The sequence below is a fragment of the Ostrinia furnacalis genome, unplaced genomic scaffold (assembly GCF_004193835.3).
Source record: "Ostrinia furnacalis isolate ACB-3 unplaced genomic scaffold, ASM419383v2 OfSCF0195, whole genome shotgun sequence".
In the NCBI taxonomy this organism is placed as follows: Eukaryota; Metazoa; Arthropoda; class Insecta; order Lepidoptera; family Crambidae; genus Ostrinia; species Ostrinia furnacalis.
Window position 1 is genome coordinate 154,811 of NW_021130434.1, and position 21,806 is coordinate 176,616.

The window sequence follows — 21,806 nt, forward strand, 5'->3', positions numbered from 1 at the left end:
TGTTGATTGTATGCATATTGTGCTTGTGTGTAAAAGTATAGATGTGTTGTGTGTGGGGTATGGAGAGGAGTATGAGTGCAAGTGTATAGATTCTTTAGCTATTTATTTTGATAATTTATTTATTATTTGAATGTAATTAATTTCCTTGATGCGTATGATTATTATTAATCCTGATGATTTCTCCTTCTATAGTATACAAAGAAGCTGGACACCCTCTGGAGTGGTGGGTGGAACATAGCCACCTGGTTCGGCGCCCGGTTGTGCTTTTTTTGTAAAACGTAAAACCATCCACTTGGATCATCGGATTCCCTCTCTGGGACATTATTATGGTGCCCGTTAAATCTGAAATTAATATCCTTTTTAAATAAAACCAACTAAACCAACACAATAAATAATATTTTTATTTACAATAAAAATCACAATTTACAAACACTTTTTCTCAAATACAAATACAAGGCCGAAGGAGTATAAAGGTGAAAGGAGGATCGTTCGCAACAGTTATATTTTAAGTTATGACAATGTCAGCATTATTCATATTTTTAATAATATTCAATCTTTTGAAATTTGATTACTGGCTGTATAAAAACTCTTTTAAGATAAATAAAGTATGATAGAAGGTTCTATGACAGTTACAAATAATGCTAAAATCAGACAACAAATGAAATAAAACAGAAGGTTTAGTAATATTTATTTATATTTATAATACAACACAGAAGTTTATAAATTCTAAAAAGCAAACCATAAAAGTTTTAAATGTTCAAAATGATACAAGCTAGCTACAATCAACGTAATAACTACTACACGAATTTAAATTTCAATCAGTTACTTTGCCGATGCTTTATGAGTTAATTTAAATTCTAGTCAACAGCAGTTGCTTAACTTGTGACATAATAATGATGGAAGTCGGTAAAAGAGCTCTTTTAAATTAGACGTTTTGAGCCGGACAGCAATTTCTCACACAGCAGGTACCTACTGCTGGTCAATTTTATTCCAACGCAATTATCATAAAATGTGTCCTACAAACGGACGACAATTGTCCGTGTCAAAACGTCCGAAAGAGCCTTAATTTTTAAACTTTGTAGGGCTACCAGCTTCTTTTCACAACGTATCATCAGTGTGCATGTATATGGTGTGTAAATCGCTCTTTTGGATTTACCCACATCTCATTATGAGTGTGACCTTTTATGAGGAATTGGTGACAATTTAAATTTACAAGGGTGGTTATTGTGTTTCCCTCGACGATCTTCTAATAAAATTCCTGACTCTGTGGTTTTTTGAATTACAGTCCTGATAGGCCTGTCAGTGATATCAAGAGTAGCTTTGAAAAAAGTTTTGCACACTCTGATTTTTTTATCTCCTACCGAAAGATAAAAAGCACAATTGTTAGCTCGATTACTGTTGTGTACTCTGTACGGGTATTTGGGCTTAGTTTCTGAAATGTGCTGTTTAATATCGCACCTTNATTCCCGCTGCCGTTCCAAGTCACCAAAGTCCCAGTAGTTTTGGAATAAAATCTGTCTTTGTAATTCTGTAATTTTTTCTTTACATTTTAATTTGCACTGATCTCCGCATGGGGTTTTCAACCGTCTCGCAGGAACTAGTTTATTCCTTTTACTTACATACGCTTTGCCGTGATTCCTTAAAATTTTTGCTCGTACACACTTCCAACTATCGGGGTTTGCTTTGCGTTTACGTCTCATTTTATTTGTCTCTTTGGCACTTGCCAGATTGTCTATTTCTAAGTTTCGATCATCTGATACATTAACTTGTGATGCAGATTTTTTTGTAGTTTTTTTCTTACAAGATGTAGTTTCAAGCATGTTCGTTTCTTGTTTTGAATCACTGGACGCTGATTGTGATATGTCCGAACAAGAGCTTGAACCAGATGGTCTGTCCTCTGCTTCATTAGACTGTAATTCAAATAAAACATGAAACTAGACAATTAGACATACACAATCTCACGCACACAGTAAAAGGAGCAAAATAGAAAGAGACTCAGTTTTATCAAGAATACCTAATACTTCGTAGTTTTCATTAAGTCTTATTTAAGTACTATATTGTTATCACCAGCCCTGAACCTTTCATTTAATTTTATTCATCGAAGAAAAAAAAAAGTTAATATAAGAAATACCACATACGTACCACTTCGTCCATTCCCTTGAAACTCAACGTAACATTCATGTTCCGAAACATTTGACGTGTCCGTCGGCTTGTCACTAAAATATAAAATAAGTAAGTTAGTAAGTGATTTAAGATGGTAGGTATCGAGAGAAGCTATATATTAAAATTTTAAGACAAGTATCTAGTGCCCGTTTTCATCACCAATCCCTAATTTTTAAATGACCCCTACGATAACATTATAACAGGAATTTTGTTTTCATAGAGGTCACTTAAATATTACGGATTGATGGTGAAAACGGGCATGAGACTACTAACTAAGAATTAAAATTAGGAACACATAATGTAATAAAAAAATCCAATATCAAGATATAGGTAGGTAGTTACTTTATTTCTAAAATATATTTATGTGTTATCTACACAATTATCAATACATTACAGTGAAATAACACGTAGTTTGAAGTATTTTTTTATACACAGACAATCTGATTCTGTGCCCGCGACTTCGTACGCGTAAAAATAGTTTGAATATTGTTTTCTGTTGTTGCAACATTTTTCTTTACTGCTCCGCCCCTGTTGTCTGTGTGTATTAATGATGTGTATATCGCTCCAAAGCTTCTTCTAAATTGACCCTCTTTAGTATGAACACTGTCACCCTCATTTTGACTGTGCCCTTTTATGACGAATTCGTAACAATTTGAATTATAAGCGTGGTTTTTTGTGTCTTCCTCGTCGATCTTCTAAATTTCCCGTGTCTTTGGTTTTTTGGATTACAGTCCTGATAGGCCTGTCAGTGATATCAAGAGTGGCTTTGAAGAAAGTTTTGCACACTCTACTTTTTTTATTTGCTACCGAAAAATAGAAAGCAAATTTGTTTCCCCGATTACTGTTGTGTATTTTGTACGAGTATTTCGGCTTAATTTCTGAAATGTGCTGTTTAATATATTCTCGCTGCCGCTTCAAGTCACCAATTTCCCAGTAGTTTTGAAATAACTTTTGTCTCTGTAATTCTGTAATGTTTTCTTTGCATTTCAATCTGCATTGATCTCCACATGGGGATTTCAATCGTCTTTCAGGAACCAGTTTGTTCCTTTCACTCACATACGATTTTCCCTGATTCCTTAAAATTTTTGCTTGTAAACGCTTCAAACTATTAGGGGTTGCCTTGCCTTTACGTCTAATTTTGTTTGTAGTTTCTTTGTCATCAGTCAATTCATCTACTGGATTGTCTGCTTCTAGGTCTCGATCATTTGATATGGTAGTTTGCGATGTAGTTTTTTTCTTACAAGATGTAGAGCGAGTTTCAAGCATGTTCGTTTCTTGTTCTGAATCTGAAGGCGCTGATTGTGATATGTCCGAACAAAAACTTGAACTAGAAGGTCTGTCCTCTGCTTGATTTGACTGTAATTTAAATAATACATGAAATACACGTACACAGTAAAAAGAGCGAAAGAGAGAGAGAGAGATTAGAGACTCATGTCCGTATTCGCAAACGATGCTTGCTTAAGTGAAGCAGCAAATCGAACGCACAGCGTTGAATAGAGCTCTGTGATTGGTTCGTGTGTCACCTTGTGCGTCTACGTTCACTGTGAGACCTCATGTTTCTGAATACAGGCGTCAGTTTTATCAAGAATAACCTAGTTTTCATTAAGTCTTATTTAGGTACTGTATTATTCTTAACCTTTCATTCATTGAAGAAAAAAACTTGTATTTGATACTAATATTCTATGCAAAACAGTCTGAAGGGAAAGATATAATCTAATCATAGTATGAAAAATACGTACCACCTCTTCAATTCCCTCTAAACTCAACGCGAAGTTCATGTTCCGAAAGATTTGACGTGCCCGTCGGTTTGCCACTGAAATATAAAATCAACTAAGTTAGGTAGATGTTTTAAGACAGGTGTTGAGAAAAAGCTAAATTTTTTTTTGATGTGACAGGAGGCAAACGTGCAGACCTGTAGGCCTAAGATGCGCGCCGTGATAGGCGGTTTTCACGCCATTTTATCGATTTTGCCCATACAAATTGACGTCGATAAAAGTTATCACGGCGCGCATCTTAGGCCTACTGGTGTAACAACTAGCTACCACATTGCGCATTGTAGACATCTGATCATTTAGATTTGCGGGAATTAAAATAAGGAATACATTGATGCATTAAATAAATCCCATTGCAAGATACATACTTTATTTCTAAAATTTATTTTAGAGTTACCTTTTTCACATTTTTAAAATTATTTAAACACTACGTCTGTTTCAACCACACCAACGCGTGCAGATCGCCANACAAACTTTAACTTTTATTTTTTAATTTCGTTGAAACGTTCAAATAGTGAAACGTTAAAATAAACCGAATGATAGGATTGAATGAAAGGTGCGAGGCTCGCTCTCTCTCGTCCGAACTGCCATGACGTGCAGGTGTGCTCCGCTAAAGTTATTAGAAATAAACGGTGTATTTTCACGAAACTGAAAGCTGAAGTTTCTCTTGAGAACCCCAGCCCTACATATATTTTAGTCTAAAAATTGCTATCATCGCCATCCTCATATTTTTTGAAAATTAACATAAAAATACTTTTATTGCCAGATCAAGTAGTACAAAATAAAAGACAGCCCTCCACACTAGGCATTGCCTGTCATGTGGAGGAAGGAATCAGGATTTACAAGTAGTATTAGGCGGTTATCACACTGCGCCGCGCTCCGCCGCGGAGCGCGGGGCGACAGATTTAATCATTGTATGCAAGTACCTCAATTTGTATAGAAANGATCGCCATCGCCGGCGCGATCACAGGCCAATGACAGGTCGCGTGAACTGTCATGGGTCACGCGTTCTGTCATTGGCCTATGATCGCGCCGGCGATGGCGATCTGCACGCGTTGGTGTGGTTGAAGCTTTAGAGTGAAATGCCATGTAATTTGAAGAATTGTTTGTAGTACACAGACTATCTGTGTCAGCGGGTTTGGACGCGTGAAAATAGTTTGAATAATAATTTCAATTTTTTTTAACTGCTTCGACCTTTTATCTGTTTGTTTTGATATAGTGCGTAAATCGCTCCAGATTTAAGGGTTCTTTTAGATTGACGCCCTATAATAGAATGAACACTGTCACCATAGCTGTCAGACTCATTTTGAGTGTGACCTTTTATGTGGAATTGGCGACAATTTAAATTTACTAGGGTGGCTCCGCCCCTGTTGTCTGTGTGTAGTAATGATGTGTATCTCCAAGGCTTCTTTTGGATTGACACTCTATAATAGAGTGAACACTGTCCCTCTCATTTTGAGTGTGCCCTTTTATGACGAATTCGTAACAATTTGAATTATAAGCGTGGTTTTTTGTGTTTTCCTCGACGATCTTCTAGAATTCCCGTGTCTGTGGTTTTTCGGATTACAGTCCTGATAGTCTTGTCACTGATGTCAAGAGTGGCTTTGAAGAAAGTCTTGCAGACTCTAATATGTTTATCTTCTAACGAAAAATAAAAAGCATAACTATGTCTCCGGTTACTGTTATGTACTTCATACAAGTATTTTGACTTGATTTCTGAAATGTGCTGTTTAATATATTCCCGCTGCCGTTCCAAGTCACCAAAATCCCAGTAGTCTTTAAATATAATCTGTCTTTGTAATTCTGTAATTTTTTCTTTACATTTTAATTTGCACTGATCTCCGCATGGGGTTTTCAATTGTCTTGCAGGAACTAGTTTGTTCCTTGAGCTTACATACGCTTTGCCGTGATTCCTTAACATTTTTGTTCGTACACGTTTGCAACTATCGTGGTTTGCCTTGCGATTACGACTAATTTTGCTTGTGGTTTCTTTGTCACCTGTCAATTCATCTACTGGATTGTCTACTTGTAAGTCTGGATCATTTGATATGGTAGCTTGCGATGTAGTTTTTTTCTTACAAGATTTAGAGCGAGTTTCGAGCATGTTCGTTTCTTGTTCTGAATCACTAGACGCTGATTGTGATATGTCCGAACAAGAGCTTGAACTAGATGGTCTGTCTATTGCTTGATTTGACTGAAATTCAAATAAAACATGAAGACTTAGTTTTATCAAGAATACTTCTAGTTTTCATTAAGTCTTATTTAGTTGATTACTATACAGTGTGATTTTTCAATCAGTATCAAATTTTTTAGGAGCGACTTAAATCAGTAACTTAATCGATTTGCGTCAAGAAAACAAAAATATTTTTTCATATTTTATTATTTTTATTTGCTGCGCGCGGTTTCAAAATTGGCTCACGTGGATAAAGCTTTGTTCATGAAAAAATACGAACACACAGTTAAGTTTGCACTTAACAATATCTTGTCCCACAATATTATGGGCACCAGCGAATTATATTTTCAATTTTTTTTTTGCGAAAAAGTAAACAATTAAAAATAATTTAGATAAAGTTGTATTGTTAAATTGTTCTAAAGAGCTTATTAAAAAAATTAAATACTGATTGTCAAATCATCGTGTATTATTATCACTAGCCCTTCACATTCTTCGAAGAAAAAAACTTGTATTCGTTACTAATCATCATCATTTCAGCCATAGGATGTCCACTGCTGAACATAGGCCTCCCCCAATATTTTCCATGTTGATCGATTGGTAGCGGCATGCGTCCAGCGCTTTCTTGCTTTGATACTAATATTATATGCAAAAAAGTATGAAGGGAAAGTTTAAATCATAGTATGAAAAATACTTATCACCTCTTCAATTCCCTCGAAACTCAACGCGAAGTTCATGTTCCGAAAGATTTGACGTGTCCATCGGTTTGCCACTAAAATATAAAAACAAGTAAGTTAGGTAGGTGTTGTAAGGCGGTAGGTATCGAGAAAAGCTATATCCGTATTTGTAGACAACTGTCTAACGCCCATTTTGACCATCAATCCCTAATTTTTAAGTGACCCCTATGGTAGCATAACAGGAATTTTGTTTTCTTAATGGTTAATTAAAATTAGGGATTGATGGTGAAAACGGGAATAAAACTACTAACTAAGAACTAAAATTAGGAACACATAATTTATCAAAAAAAAATCAATATACATATAGGTAGTTACTTTATTTCTAAAATATATTTTTGAGTTACCTATAGGTACATTTAAATTATTTAGACTTAAAGATAAATAAGATGTAGTCTGAAGTAATGTTTGTTTTAATACACATACTGTCTGATTCTGTGCCCGCGACTTTGTCGCGAAATAGTTTGAAAATTATCTGTTGTAACTACGTTTTTCTTTACTGCTCTGCTGCCGCCGTTGTCTGTGTATATCAATATGATGTGTATATCGCTCCATATTTAACGCTTCTTTTGGATTGACGACTATAATAGAGTGAACACTATCACCCTCATTTTGAGTGCGACCTTTTATGAGAAATTGGCGACAATTTAAATTTACAAGCGTGGTTCTTGTGTTTTCCTCGACGATCTTCTAAATTTCCCGTGTCTGTGGTTTTTTGGATTACAGTCCTGATAGTTCTGTCACTGATATCAAGAGTGGCTTTGAAGAAAGTCTTGCAGACTCTAATTTTTTTATTTCCCACTGAAAAATAACATGCAAAATTATTTCCCCGATTACTGTTGTGTACCTTGTACGAGTATCTTGGCTTAATTTCGGAAATATGTCGTTTAATATATTCCCGCTGCCGTTCCAAGTCACCAAAATCCCAGTAGTCTTGAAATATAATCTGTCTTTGTAATTCTGTAATTTTTTCTTTACATTTTAATTTGCACTGATCTCCACATGGCGTTTTCAATTTTCTTGCAGGAACTAGTTTGTTCTTCATATTTAAATACGCTTTACCATGATTCCTTAAAATTTTTGCTTGTACACACTTCCAACTATCGGGGTTTGCCTTGCGATTACGTCTAATTTTGCTTGTGGTTTTGTCACCTGTCAATTCATCTACTGGATTGTCTGCTTCTAAGTCTCGATCATTTGACATGGTAGCTTGCGATGTAGTTTTTTTCTTACAAGATGTAGAGCGAGTTTCAAGCATGTTCGTTTCTTGTTCTGAATCTGAATCACTAGATACTGATTGTGATATGTCCGAACTAGATAGTCTGTCCTCTGCTTGATTTGACTGAAATTCAAATAAACATGAAAATACACACACACACACTCACGCTCACAGTAAAAAGAGCGAAAGAGAGAGAGAGACTCAGTTTTATCAAGAATAATACTTCCTAGTTGTCATTGCATGTCAAGCGTGCTATGGAAAGGCTCTGTGTTTCTTTACGAGATCAAAGTGAGGAGATCCGTAAACGAACTAAATTCACTGACATAGCCCGACGGATAAGCAAGTTGGTGGCAATGGGCAGAGCACATAGTACGCAGAACTGACGGCCGATGGGGCAGCAAGGTTCTGGAGTGGAGACCACGCACTGGAAAACGCAGCGTGGGGCGTCCACCCACAAGGTGGACCGACGACCTGATAAAGGTAGCAGGAAGGCGCTGGAAGTCATTGGGAGAGGCCTATGTTTAGCAGTGGACGTCTTATGTCTGAAATGATGTTGATGAGTTTTCATTGAGTCTTATTTAGCTACTATATTATTGTCACTCTCTTAACCAACCATTTCATTCNTTCATTCATCGAAGAAAAAGCCTTGTATTTGATACTAATATTCTATGCAAAAAAGTATGAAGGGAAAGATAAAATCATAGTACGAAAAATACGTACCACTCCGTCGAATTCCTTGAAACTCAACGCGAAGTTCATGTTCCGAAAGATTTGACTTGTCCATCGGCTTGCCACTAAAATATAAAAACAAGTAAGTTATGTTCGTGGTTTAAGACGGTAGGTGTCAAGAAAAGCCTTATTCTGACTTTTAAGACAAACAACTATCTGTCATCTGTTACCACATTGTAGACATCTGATCATTTAGATTTTCAGGAATTAAAATTATGCAGGAATACATTGATGCATTAAATAAATCCCATTGCGAGATACACAGTTTATTTCTAAAATTTATTTTACAGTTACCTATTTCATATTTTTTTAATTTTTAAACATTACTTAAAGTGAAATAACACGTAGTTTGAGTACAGTATTCGTTTTAATATTACACAATACATGAAACATAATCACTGCCCGTATTCACCATCAATCCCTTAAAGAACAAAATTTGGAGGAATTTTGTTTTCAAAACCCCTTTGAAAACAAAATTCCTGTTATGTGTTACTATAGGGGTGAAAAAAGGCATAGTCTAAGTCATTAATTAATTAATCTTAAATAAGTCCAGTAGCAAATGTTTATTAGATAATCTTATAAAAGGGGCCTTTCACACGGAGAACTGACGATCTGGAAGCAGAAAGTGTCTGGGTGCGAGCAGAATCCTTGGCTTTTGGACGTCTTTTGGATGACTTGACCGAAACGACTTTCTTCGGGTGTGAATGTTCATTTTGCATTTTCACAATACGCCCTTTAACCACGGTTAGAGTGGCTTTGCATCCTAAAGAATGGTGAGTAGAGCACGACCACTTATTATCCGATTTCTTTCGTTTGTTAAAGTAAGAAAATCCTTCGTAATTTATTATGATTTTACCATTCTTGGACATCCTTGTCGTGTACTGTACTGGAAATATAAACATTATATTTTTGTTAGAACTTAAATAAAAGAAAAGTAGTACAGCTATGTAGTACTTATTATTATTCTGTGGTACAGCTTGCACAAAAATTTTATCGCAACTTGATAAAGCGAGACGAAGAAATGTACGAAGGTGTAATATTGTGATAGTATAAAAAATATATACAGGAATATATACAGGATGATTTTGTTATCAGTATCCAAATTTTTAGGAGGAACTTAGAATCAGTAACTTAATCGATTTACGTAAAAAATCGCCTTTCGCGCGCTGTCAACCACGAGGCGAGGCGTTTACGTTACGGTGCGGATAATTGTGCGTACTGACCGCCTCGAGTTGATACGGTTACGATCCCTTTCCGGGTTAATAAGTGTGCTATGTCCTTTAGGCTCCTTAATTAATTATTCTGTCTAATGGCTTCAACCCTCATTTTAAGTGTGACTTTTTATGAGGAATTCATGGTTTTTATTCATTCCCTCGACGATCTTCTAAATTTTCCGTGTCTTTGTTTTTTTTTTATTGTAGTCCTGAAGAACCATAATATAAAAATACGTACCACTTCGTCTGTTCCCTTGAAACTCAACGTGGTATTCGTGTTCCGAAATATTTGAGGTGTCTTTCGGTTTGCCACTAAAATTATAAAACCAAGTAAGTTAAGTAGGTGTTTTAAGACGGTAGGTATCGAGAGAAGATAGGCCAAATAATTTGGTTTGAGAAAGCACGCATTAAAGTGATAACACACTTATCAACTCGGAAAGGGCTCAACACCGTATCGCCGCAAAAACGAAAATTAAATACATTAAATAAATCCAATGGCAAGACCGCAAGACACATAGTGAAACCTACTTAATACCTACTATAAAATGAAATAACACGAAGTTTAAAATATTGGTTTTATTATTCTCTAACAAACCGTCAATGTCACTAAAAACATACTGGACTAGAATGTCTTATATGTCCAAAGCACTACAATTAATGAACTAGATAATTAAAATTGTAATCCTAATTAAGTCCAAGAATATTAAGAACTGTATAAAAAACGCCCCACTGGACTGACGATCTAGTTAATGTTGCGAGAAGCTGAATGTGGGCAGACCAGGACCGTTTTCTTTGTATTCTTTGGTCCTTATCAATTGAAGTCTTTTATTGGGCCCGAAAAAATGCCATATTACTCGTGCAAATGTTCATTTTTCTTTTTCACAATGTGTCCGTTAATTACGGTTAGCTTGGCTTTGCATCCTTTCGTATGGTGAGTAGAGCACGCCCACAAATCCGTCGATTTGAACTTGCGCTTCTTGAAGTATGAAAACCCTTCGTAATTTATTATAACGTTACCATTCTTGGATATTCTTGTCGTGTAGGATACTGAAATCATAAACATCTTGTTTTGTTACAAGTCAAAAATAAATGTAACACAATACGAAATGAAACGCACCTTGATAAGCGAGGAAAGAAGAAATGTACAAATGCACATAATGCAAAATCAAAGTTCGTTTGAGCATTTTCTTTTTATTTTATTTTATCATCACACCATTCTAGTTATACAATGGTGATCATTTATACGTGTCATGTCATATTCATTAATCACGAGCAATTTAACATAGTAAAAATCATCTGCACTTAATTTATTGAAGCTACACAGTAATGTTAACTACATACTTACACTAACAAAATATTTTAATTGGAAATCAAAACCAAAAAATTATGAGCTATGAGAATGATCAGCGTTCGCCTGTACGATGGTGTTATCGATTATTTTAAGAGAAGCTTTACATCCTTTCGTATGGTGGGTAGAACATGCCCAAGTCTCTTTGACTCCGATGGTTCTTTTCTTGAAAAATGTGAATCCACCAAGATGTATTAAAATTTTCCCATTTTTGGAGTAAGTCGTCGTATAGCCTGAAATAAGAAACAATAATACGTTAAAAATCTTCAGTATACATATCAGATAATGCATTTCTGTACTTGAAACTTAACAGTACCTATGTATATTTAAAGACAAGATATCGTAAAGTAATGTGTATATTAGGTAGTTAAGGTTTTACATGATACAATTGGAAACAGTTTTTGCTTCTAGATAAGCATAGATAGACACCGCACTTGGAGCATTTGATCTTTGAACGGCTATGACAATTCTCGAACATACAAGACCTTGGTGCCCTTAGCTCATCGAACACAGCGAGGTGGTCATATCCATCGTATCTCTTGCGTTCAGACGGACGAATTGGTCTGTACCGTCTACTTGTACAGTGTAGGTCGTCATCAGACTCGCTGTCATCATTAGGGCGGTCTCTCTCAGGAGCGTTGGTCAAACTATCAGCAACACTGAACCGAAAATCCAGGAGCGGAAGAGTGTCCTTTCTTAACACCCCGTTTGCGACGCAATCATTTCTATACAATCGCCACGAGTTAACCAAGGCCAAGTTAAAAAAGTGGAAAATCACATTTAAGGTCCATTTTCCTCTGTTGTTGGCATTATAGAAGTTGGTTAGTCGGTTTAGAATATCTACACCAACCGTATGTTGAAAATATTGTTGAGCAATAGAAGCATCTTCATCGTCATTATGTTTCTGATTTTTAACCGATCTTTTAACTATTTTGCTTGTTGAAGATTCCGTGTGTTTTGATGGCATTATTGCAGATTCGTCATTAGACTCATTCCTACTGGCCTGACATTCACCATCAACTGTATCAGCAATTTGCTCCAATTTGTTAGTTGCTCGATCCGGTATTGGGTTTAACAAATCCTTGCTGTGTATATTTCTGCAGTTAAACTCTTCAACTACTTGTTCTGTTGAGTAACGCTGGTTGTAAAACACACTGCTGCCGGATGGGACACTTTTGATTAAATTCAAAATTAAAGAAGATCCTCGCTCTAAAGAGTTTTGAGCAGATTTTGTTTTGGCAGTTCTGAATATGTCAAAATCGAGCAGAAGACCATCGCTCGTTGTCAAAACGAACGTTTTGATACCAACAGGTCTGGGTATATGCCGCGTGGAATAGCGGCTACTGAATGGAATTATATGTTCACCTATGCAATAGTTAGTTGGGACTCTTTCCAATCTGCTGCAGGCTTCCTGAACCAGCTTGATCACGGGTTGTACCTTCCAAAGCGGATTTTGTTTTTCTGTTCCACTTGGTCGATCATGATCCACTACATTGAGAGACTTACGTAGTGTTAAAAACCGATCGCGACTTATTGTATCTGCAATAAGGCCTATCTTCATATTGGCTCGCCAGTACATCGTCAAGTGGGGATAGGGAAGGCATCCCATAATAATGTGCGCACCGAATAATTTTGCGATTTCGAACTTGGTTGTGTTTAGTTCTTGCCCAGTTTTCCGCTTGTAGTAGAGATTGGTGCACCTAGCTATCTCTTCATAGAAATTTTCATCAAAGTACTCGCTAAGATAATCTATTGGTGCACGAACTGGGTTTTTACGGAAAGCTGGAAGGTCGTCTGGCTTAAGGTGTAATGCACGTGGTATTGTAGTATTAGTACTAAGACTTTGTGCTGGCTCAATCTCGATTTCAATTTCTGTATGCTCAGAAATGTTGGCAGTAGTTAAAACGTCAGCAAAAACAAGAGAATCTGCCCCCAAGTCTTCTTCATCATAAAGATCTTCAAAGTCTGATCGACTTCCATCACCCAGTAGAGCCAAGATACGATCTGTCAGAATGTGAGCTATAATAGAAAAAAAATAAACAGTTAAAATCGAATAATTTTGTTCGAAATATAACTCACAAAGTTAAAATGAAATGCGATTGCGGTCAAATACCTGCCTTATTATCCAAGTATGTAAAATTATTAATTTCAAGTCAGACTCTGCGGTATTTGTATGAATAAACTAAATTAAATATTACATTAGAGTACATATTTATTATAGGTAATTAAGTACATCATTAATGATACACGAACAGGTTCTTAATTACTAAAATAAATTAAAGGAATGGCACAAGTTACTACTACATTCATAAATTATCTTAAACGCTATCTAATGCTACAAAAACGTACTAGTTGTGAGAGTGATAATAACTTTCGAAGAAGTGAATTTACTAAACTGTTTTTCTATCAGTATAAATAAATAAATTATCCTTGGGCATTTGACACTGCGCCATTTAGTCCCAAGCTAAGCTAAGCTCGTACTATGGGTACCAGGCCAATGGATATACTCGTACTTACATAATTTTTCTTTTTTATTTACCACATATTACATACTTTAAAATTTTAAACTTTCGCGTTCCATTTCAACTAAAATAGTAAGACACGAGACAATATTACATACTATAAGAAACGCCCAGAAAATTCAAACTAATTTATGTTCAGGCACACAAACATTGTATTGTGCCTCAAACCAGCGATCTTTGGGATAGCAGTCCGATGTGCAAACCACTACAATATCGGTCGTCAAATCAGTGTGTATGCACATTATGTATTTTGACAATATCATTATCAACAGTATGTAAAACGGCCCGACAGCCTCTACTATGGTGGGTTGAGCACATCCATCGCGCCGTCCTTGCCCCTTTCTTCTTTTCACTCCTCCTAAAAAAAGTATAACCCCCATATTGGATCCGAGGTCTTCCATTTTTGGAAATAAAGAAAATTCCTGAAAAGAGCAGTTGATAAGTATATAATTTTATTTATTCACAATGTAAACATATTATGTTTTGAGCCCTACACGAGCCGCTTTGTTAGAAATTTTTTGTGCAAAATTTAGCTTCCCTTTCCATAATAAAAGCGACTCGTCTAGGGCGATGTCTTGATCAGGAGTGTAAAGCTCCGCAAATTTTTGGTTTAAGTGGTCAAGAATTGGTTTGATCTTTGCAATTTTTTCATTATTTGGTGTAGTTTTAGATTTCACGTTACTATTATCAGTAAAATGCAAGCATTTTTTGATTTAAAAAAATTTGTCCATGGGCATAACTTTTTTAAATCTGTCCATTTGTAATATTTTCAGGTTTGAGTTCCAATATTCAGTCTCAACTGGCCTAGGATCAAGACTCTGCAGCACCAAGATGCTAAAGAACACCCACAAATCGCTCACAGATATAGGCTTCCAGTTTTGCATTCGAGCTCGTTGTTTGAGGGTACTTTTATCAAGTATCTGTTGTGTAAAAACTACAGAGTGCATAAGAGATAGCCGATAGTAAACGTTTATTTGATCATGTGTGAGTGTGGTAATAGTTTTATACCCAAACGCATGNNNNCATGCTACTGTGTAAATTTTGGTGGTTACTACCACACTTGACGACATTTTTGTACTTTGGCTATACACAAGCCAGCGGTAGGTACAATTAAACAAGAATTTTTGAAAAACAAAATTTTACTAAAAAAAAGTTAACACGTCATAATAATGATTGAACTGCGTGACCTAAGGTTTATTTGTTTTAAAAACGTTCACATTATTAAATATTAATTTATTTTTCATTAAGGTCTGAATAGGCTAAAAACATATCGTTAGATATACTTCCTATCGATCTATATTTTAGATCAACCAAATATACATACTTCATTCTGTAGGATTACTGATTAGATTGGATTCTTTACAATACATTATACAATATACAATAATATAATACAGTGATAATAAAGGTTTTATAATTCTCAATATCAGATGATATTATTAAAAATAAGTAAATCACGATAAGTATGCATTAAAAGTTACAAAGTAGGGTATATTTTTCTAATTTATTGTCCCGAAGCAGTGGTAGGGTTAATATTGGGACGTGTAAAAGCGCTTTTTAAAAGCCTATTTGCAAAAATAAATGAATTTTATGAATTTTTAATTTTTAAGCATATTATTTACCTAAGCCTTCTCAAGGCTAGAGTTAACCGGGCAGAAATTTACCACATTACCACAATGCACCTCCCCATTTTATATGATTGGAGATAGAGATATTTTTATGTAGCTATTTTAATAGTCTACAAATAAAGAAGTGTTTGAATTTTAGTTTTGGCTTTTATTAAGTATTCTATTTACCCTTAAATACCCATCGTTTCCTATTTTTCAGTCTGTCCTTACTATGTCTGAAAATAATGAATAGATACGAATATGAAAATAATTGCAAGGAACTTGTCCCTAGTATACTGCTCTATTACATTAATAATACCGTGTATGAAAATCGAGCTGGCAGTTTCTAGGATTTTTTCCAGTAACAAAACATAACCGAATGTTGCATTTCATACAAATGACGTTGGTCGCATGTGAGCACAGGCGACACCGACCACGATCCCCCGTTGATAGGAAGTGACCGAAGTTATCATATCTTACATCATCCTCTGGCACTGGCTTCCGAAATTTTCTTCTCTTCAGCCCTTAAAGAAATAAAATAAATTAAGAGGACATCAATAAAATCAACCCAAAACTTTTTCATAGACTTTTATGAATATTTATCGGGAAATTAAACATATTTTATCATAACACTTTTTTTATTATTACAGTGACTTTCAAAAATCTTCCCAGTAAATAGAACAAAATAATAGAAAACAAGACTTTGACATTTCAACTTAAACCTAGTAATACTTTCGGTGAAAATAGCTAAGTGGGACACGTAAAAAAGAAAATGTATCTTGAACTTAACACAGCAGTCAGTAAACCACCTTCATTCGTCTAAATACAAAGAAGTACCAACCAATAGATGGCGCTGACTGTGACTTCACTTGCGGTATGAGAGTATTTTTGGATAATTTTTAGAGCTTTGTTGTACATTATCCTTCTTAAGGTACGTATGCGTGTGCAAACACTTCTACTGACACAGATGCAACCAAAAAAGGTACTATGATTGGCTGGCATGTTAGGCCGCGTCTCCTCTGAGGTCGTCCATATGGAAAGTCGAACAATATTGTAATATCTTGATACTTGTAAGGATAGTGAAAAAAGCTTAGTTTAGCTAAACTTTTCTAAAGTCTTTGCGTTTCTTCTTTGGTCTTCTAATTTGGTTTATGAGTGTGAACATTATTTACTTTGATTACTGTGTATGAATCATGGCTTTGTATCCCTTTTCGTGATGGGTAGAACACGCCCATCTTGTTTGAAGGTGCCAATAGATTTCAATTTCTTGTAGGATTTGTAACCTCGTAAGAATAAAATAGGCCTGCCATCCACGGATTTCCTACGGAAAATTACTGAAAAACAAGATAATTCCTCTTACTATTATTAATAGCCACACAACAAACAATAGCAAAACCATTTACGTGGTCCACATTAACACTTAAAGAGCTTTCGATGACAGAAAAACAATGGTTACTTTTTTTAAATATTTTATTTTGAATAATTACAAACTTTTACTTGTCAATTACAACCTCATTTTCAAAAATATCCTATTTTATTCTAAACTAACTGGCTCGGCTAACTCCGTATATTCATCAGAAATAATGTAGGATTCTATAATGGTTAGCCTAGGTGCAGACCATAAATTTTTAATCGGCCGATAGTTGAATCCGATTTTAATTTGTATGAAAATCAAATCGGTGTAATGTGCGCACTTCCATACATGCTCATACTGATTAACTGCCCGACATCATCGACATCGGGCGACAAAAAATCAGTGGCCTGCGTCTAAGCGTAAATAATTTTTCAAATTAGTCAAGTACTTTCGGAACTTCTTCAACAAACGAGCAAATCTTTCCTTTTTATAATATTAGGGTAGATGTAGATTTATACGGACCTAACGATAGTAAGGCTGAGTTGCACCACCTAACTTTGACTGTAACTTTAACGGTAACCGGTGTATTTTGTATGAATTTGACAGATTTTTGATGTTTGTTAAAGTCAAAGTAAGATGGTGCAACCCAGCCTAAGTCCCTTTAACCTATTTGACTTTTAAAAATAGTCAAATTTTAAAAATTGTTTTTTCAACAAAGATTTACTATTACCATAATGTTTATGAACAACATTCGCCTTAACGATTTCGTTGTCAATTGTGTAGACAGTAGCATTACATCCTTTAGCATGATGCGTAGAGCAGACCCATTTGATTTTATTTTTTATATTTGTCTTCTGGTAGAACGTATGTCCGTTTACGCATATGAGTGTTTTGCCTTTCTTAGATACTTTTTCAGTGAATCCTGGAACAAAAAATTATATAATTTCAACTGCAGACCTCTTTTCTCATACCCGTAATTGTCGCGAGTAAGAAAAATACCTCAACCTAAAATCATAAGGTAGAAATTCAACGGTGAAAATAAACCTGATAAAATACCAATACCTTTAATACATAAATCAAAAACGTTATTATTATAAAATATTTAATTAAAAACTCTAACAAGCAATCTACAGTTAAGTATTTAAAACAATCCTAAAAGAACATGTAGGTAATAGGTAAAGATAAAAACCAATAACAATCTTATATTGCTTTCATATTCATATTCACCAGTGTGTTACAAAGTTGAGGGCACCAGACCACATGGTAGATCACCAATGAGATGGACGGACCAGATCAAGGCCGCAACTAAGTGCTCGGTTAGCGAAAGTACCCGGAAAGCTGCAGTCCGCGAGGAATGGCGCCGTATTACGAGGAACATCACTCTGAATCGTGATTCAAGATGATGACCACGACCACTCTGACAAGAGTGTACCGACTGAGAAGAAGAAGAAGAATTCATATTCATATTTTTATTTGCACACTAAGCTTTACCACATTAACGCACTAAATTATATCCTAACCCATTTAGACTCCCCGCAGGCTAAAGACTTTAGTCGGCCGATAGTTAGGCCCGATTCTAATTTGTATAAAGAGTCGGCAGATACCAAGTTCATAATGATTAACAGCCCAACCCAACTATCGGCCGATAAAAAGTTGGTGGTCTGCTTAGAGCACAGTTGGAAGGAGGCAGACATAAAATATACTTACTCAACATCAAATAAATCGCACCTTCCACGACGCGAACTTTAAAGAGTTTCTTCTGACACAATCATGGTGCCCCAACAATATTGGTGTTATTTAAAAGCCCCATAAATAAACTTACAGAAAAACACATTTATTTTTTTATAAACAACTAGCTGACCCGGCGAACTTTGTTCCGCCTTAATGGCAATAAATAAGCCGACTTTTTTTTATTTCGAACGGGATAAAAAGTATCCTATGTCCTTCTCCTGGCTCTAAACTACCTCCCTGACAATTATCAGCTAAATCGGTTCAGCCGTTCTTGAGTTATAAGCGAAGTAACTAACACGACTTTCTTTTATATACATATACAGTGTGTCCGGGTTTGTAGTGATCAAACTTTAAGGGCGTAATCTATGGACAATTTTATCGATGAAAATACTTCAAATTTGGGGCTTGACCCATTTCTCGCAAAATTACGAGGATTTTAGTTTTTAATTTTTAGTTTTCACCTCTTCCTTCAAAAACAAGTGAATGCGTGGGTAGCTTAACACTAATAAGCAAAAAATTTATATCATGCGATAGCCAATAAAATTATCTATTAGCAGAAGTAGAAAACAGATACAAGTTTCATACATTTTAAGGGAGTAAGAATGGATTTAATTAGANAATAGTAAGTTGAATAATGTATCTTTTATTATATACCATGGACATTAGCAAAAACAAAAGAAAACTATGTGTAAAATGGGATTGAAAAAAACTGGTCCAAATTAGCGGACTCTCCCTTACTCAATATCAAATAAATCGCACCTTCCGCGACGCGAACTTTAAATAATTTCTTCTGACACAATCATGGTGCCCCAACAATATTGGTGTTATTTAAAAGCCCCGTAAATAAACTTACAGAAAAACACATTAAATTTTTATAAACAATTAACAGGTACCATAAATGTGACTTGAAAAAAGGTCTCACTTGGAGCTCACCTCTGGGACCAAGTAAACCAATTTTTGTGGTTATAAAACCATTAATCCCAATTTAACCGCAACCTGTCGCTTGAAGAAGAGACTGGATCCTTCTAAAGACACATTTTTAGGGTAAAAACCTTTCCATTAATGAAATTAAGTTTAGAACTAGGCTTTCAAATGGTACCTATATTGGTGAGAAGTGGGGATGCATACGTTTGAAAAGTGCTTGTCGCGGGAGGTGCGATTTATTTGACGCCAAGTGTATAAAGTTAATGATTATGTTGTAGATTTGATTGTACAATTTCTGACTTTATAGTTGTGATATTTGCCCTACATTTCTTAGGGGAGTGGGTGTAGCATTGCCATTTAACATTCTCATCATTCTCATTATCCTTCTTGGGAAGGTGTTTCTGGTGGTATTTATATCCCCCATACATTAGAAGTGGCTTTCCGTTCCCTGACAATACTATGGAGACTCCTGAAAATGAATAGAAAAATTCAGGTCATTTGTTATATTAGTAAAAATTACTAATATGAAATAGTCCCGTTATCCCCTCGTGCTAAGCTAATTGTGCTTGTATTACAACGAGTGGGTTCAGCGACAACGGAGTCCAAGCACAAACTATGTTACATTTTATGTGTATTATTCGAGTATATTGAATCGTAAGTTAACATACATATTACAAAGTTCACAGAATTGTAAATACTTAGTTATGGCCCGATTCAACCAAACTTTTATCCGAGAATAACTCTTGGTATAACTGGCACATTGACAGTTTCAGTATGGGAAATATGTCAAAATGTCGAATAACTGACGATTTATTCTGAGATTAATACTCTTGTTTGGTCGAATCCGCCCTCAATTAGATAAAAGCAAAAACACAACTTCATGCAAATTATCGAAATATTTCAAAGATTTAGACCATACGTCGATTATAAAATATTATGTACAGTATTTAAACATAAGGTAAGTTGGTATTGAGTACACATTTCAATAAAATACGTTGGTAATACCTATCACAGTCTCTCTTCTCTTCTTGACTCTTGCCAGTGGTGTTCCCTTACCATTAAAAAATTTTGTAAGCCTAACGAACAACTTCTATACATCTGAATGTATAGTCAGCGTCAAATACTTCGTATTACCCAAAGTAGCCAAAAAAGGTCGCAACACATCTTTGTTGCAATTTATTGGAACAGCACATCCGATTATATTTTAGGGTGTGGACGCCCCCGATCTCGTTTTAGTGCGAATGTTTCTTTCGATGGTTGTACAACCGTTGCTTGATATTGTTGAATTTCTGTATGTACCTACTCATCAAATTCTGTGTCTGTATTCTTTAATTTGGCAAATTTTGTTCACAATTTTTGTTATAAAGAGCTCGAGAAACTCGTCTTTATGGCTCTTTCGGAACGGACGTTTGCAAGACCGCACACTTTGTTAGTAATTGACTGTCATTTTTAATCCAACGCAGTTGTCATACAATTTTCAGTGTGCGGTCCTTCGAACTGATGACAAACGTCCGTCTCAAAACGTCTAATTTGAAAGATCTCATACTTCTTCTTTTAATTCTTCCATAGCAACTCTAACTAAGGCTGGGTTGCACCATTTTACTTTAACTTTGACAAATGTCAAAAATCTGTCAAACTCCATAAGAAAAACTCGTCAAAGTTACGGCCAAAGTTAGGTGGTGCAAATCAGCCTTAGTGTTTCAATAAGTGACAATCAGCATTATGACACTTATGAATTTTAACACTGTCACTATCCTCACTTAATTTTACGGAACCATTACACTTGATGTTACTTTTATTTACACATGTCCACACACTCGATTTATTGTATTTTCTGTGCAGATTGTAAATAAATCCGTCATATAGCAGTAACGTTCTTTCACCCAGTCTATTTGGAATCATTTGGTAATTGCTTTCTGCTGAACCTTGCGAAGAACCTGGATTTTCCATTTTGATATGACACGGCTGACTAAACTCCCTTAACCTCAAGGCTGCAGCTGAAACAAAAGTTGTAAAATTTCTCTTATTACAATTGCACAAAATTACAATTTGCTTGTTTACTCATCAACATCAGGGCTTAGTGTGAGTTTACATCAAACATCGTCACTAGCGAGCGCGTTAAAAAATATATGAAGATTTTAGTACTTGAAAATTTCCGCTATGGGCGCTATACTATACAGGGTGGAAACGTTAAGTGATCTCACTCGATTATTTCTAAACTATACAAGATATTGAAAAACTGGTAACTGATCCTGAAAACTGAAAAACTGAAAGTGCTTCATGAGCTCTTTCAAACGGTACCAATAATAGGTTACAGAA

At 35.4% G+C, this 21,806-nt stretch overlaps 3 protein-coding genes across 7 annotated transcripts; all 3 read right to left on the reverse strand.

The window, feature by feature from the left end:
• Positions 1 to 849: 849 nt before the first annotated feature.
• On the reverse strand, positions 850 to 6,919 carry LOC114355146 (uncharacterized). Of its 5 annotated transcripts, none has more exons than XM_028307868.1 (4): positions 3,903 to 3,977; positions 2,506 to 3,519; positions 2,143 to 2,216; positions 850 to 1,910 (listed from the first exon to the last, which is right to left on the reverse strand). In XM_028307868.1, the coding sequence occupies exons 1-2, from the start codon at positions 3,939 to 3,941 to the stop codon at positions 2,821 to 2,823; spliced, it is 738 nt and encodes a 245-aa protein (XP_028163669.1). In that variant the 5' UTR covers positions 3,942 to 3,977; the 3' UTR covers positions 850 to 1,910; positions 2,143 to 2,216; positions 2,506 to 2,820. The 5 variants fall into 5 exon arrangements, with proteins under 5 accessions (XP_028163669.1, XP_028163661.1, XP_028163653.1 ...); XM_028307860.1 differs by lacking the exon at positions 3,903 to 3,977 and having other exon boundaries at positions 850 to 1,724; positions 1,767 to 1,910; positions 2,506 to 2,821; XM_028307852.1 differs by lacking the exons at positions 2,143 to 2,216; positions 2,506 to 3,519; positions 3,903 to 3,977 and adding exons at positions 6,040 to 6,129; positions 6,807 to 6,919 and having other exon boundaries at positions 850 to 1,820.
• A 256-nt stretch (positions 6,920 to 7,175) lies between these two features.
• Positions 7,176 to 9,243, reverse strand: LOC114354942 (uncharacterized). Its single transcript, XM_028307559.1, has 2 exons — positions 8,779 to 9,243; positions 7,176 to 8,181 (listed from the first exon to the last, which is right to left on the reverse strand). Exons 1-2 carry the CDS (start codon positions 8,815 to 8,817, stop codon positions 7,447 to 7,449), a joined length of 774 nt encoding a protein of 257 aa, XP_028163360.1. The 5' UTR covers positions 8,818 to 9,243; the 3' UTR covers positions 7,176 to 7,446.
• A 1,608-nt stretch (positions 9,244 to 10,851) lies between these two features.
• LOC114355063 (uncharacterized) lies at positions 10,852 to 14,941 on the reverse strand. The gene is made up of 4 exons (XM_028307721.1): positions 14,932 to 14,941; positions 11,830 to 13,368; positions 11,457 to 11,582; positions 10,852 to 11,048 (listed from the first exon to the last, which is right to left on the reverse strand). The coding sequence occupies exons 1-4, from the start codon at positions 14,939 to 14,941 to the stop codon at positions 10,852 to 10,854; spliced, it is 1,872 nt and encodes a 623-aa protein (XP_028163522.1).
• Between the last annotated feature and the right edge of the window lie 6,865 nt (positions 14,942 to 21,806).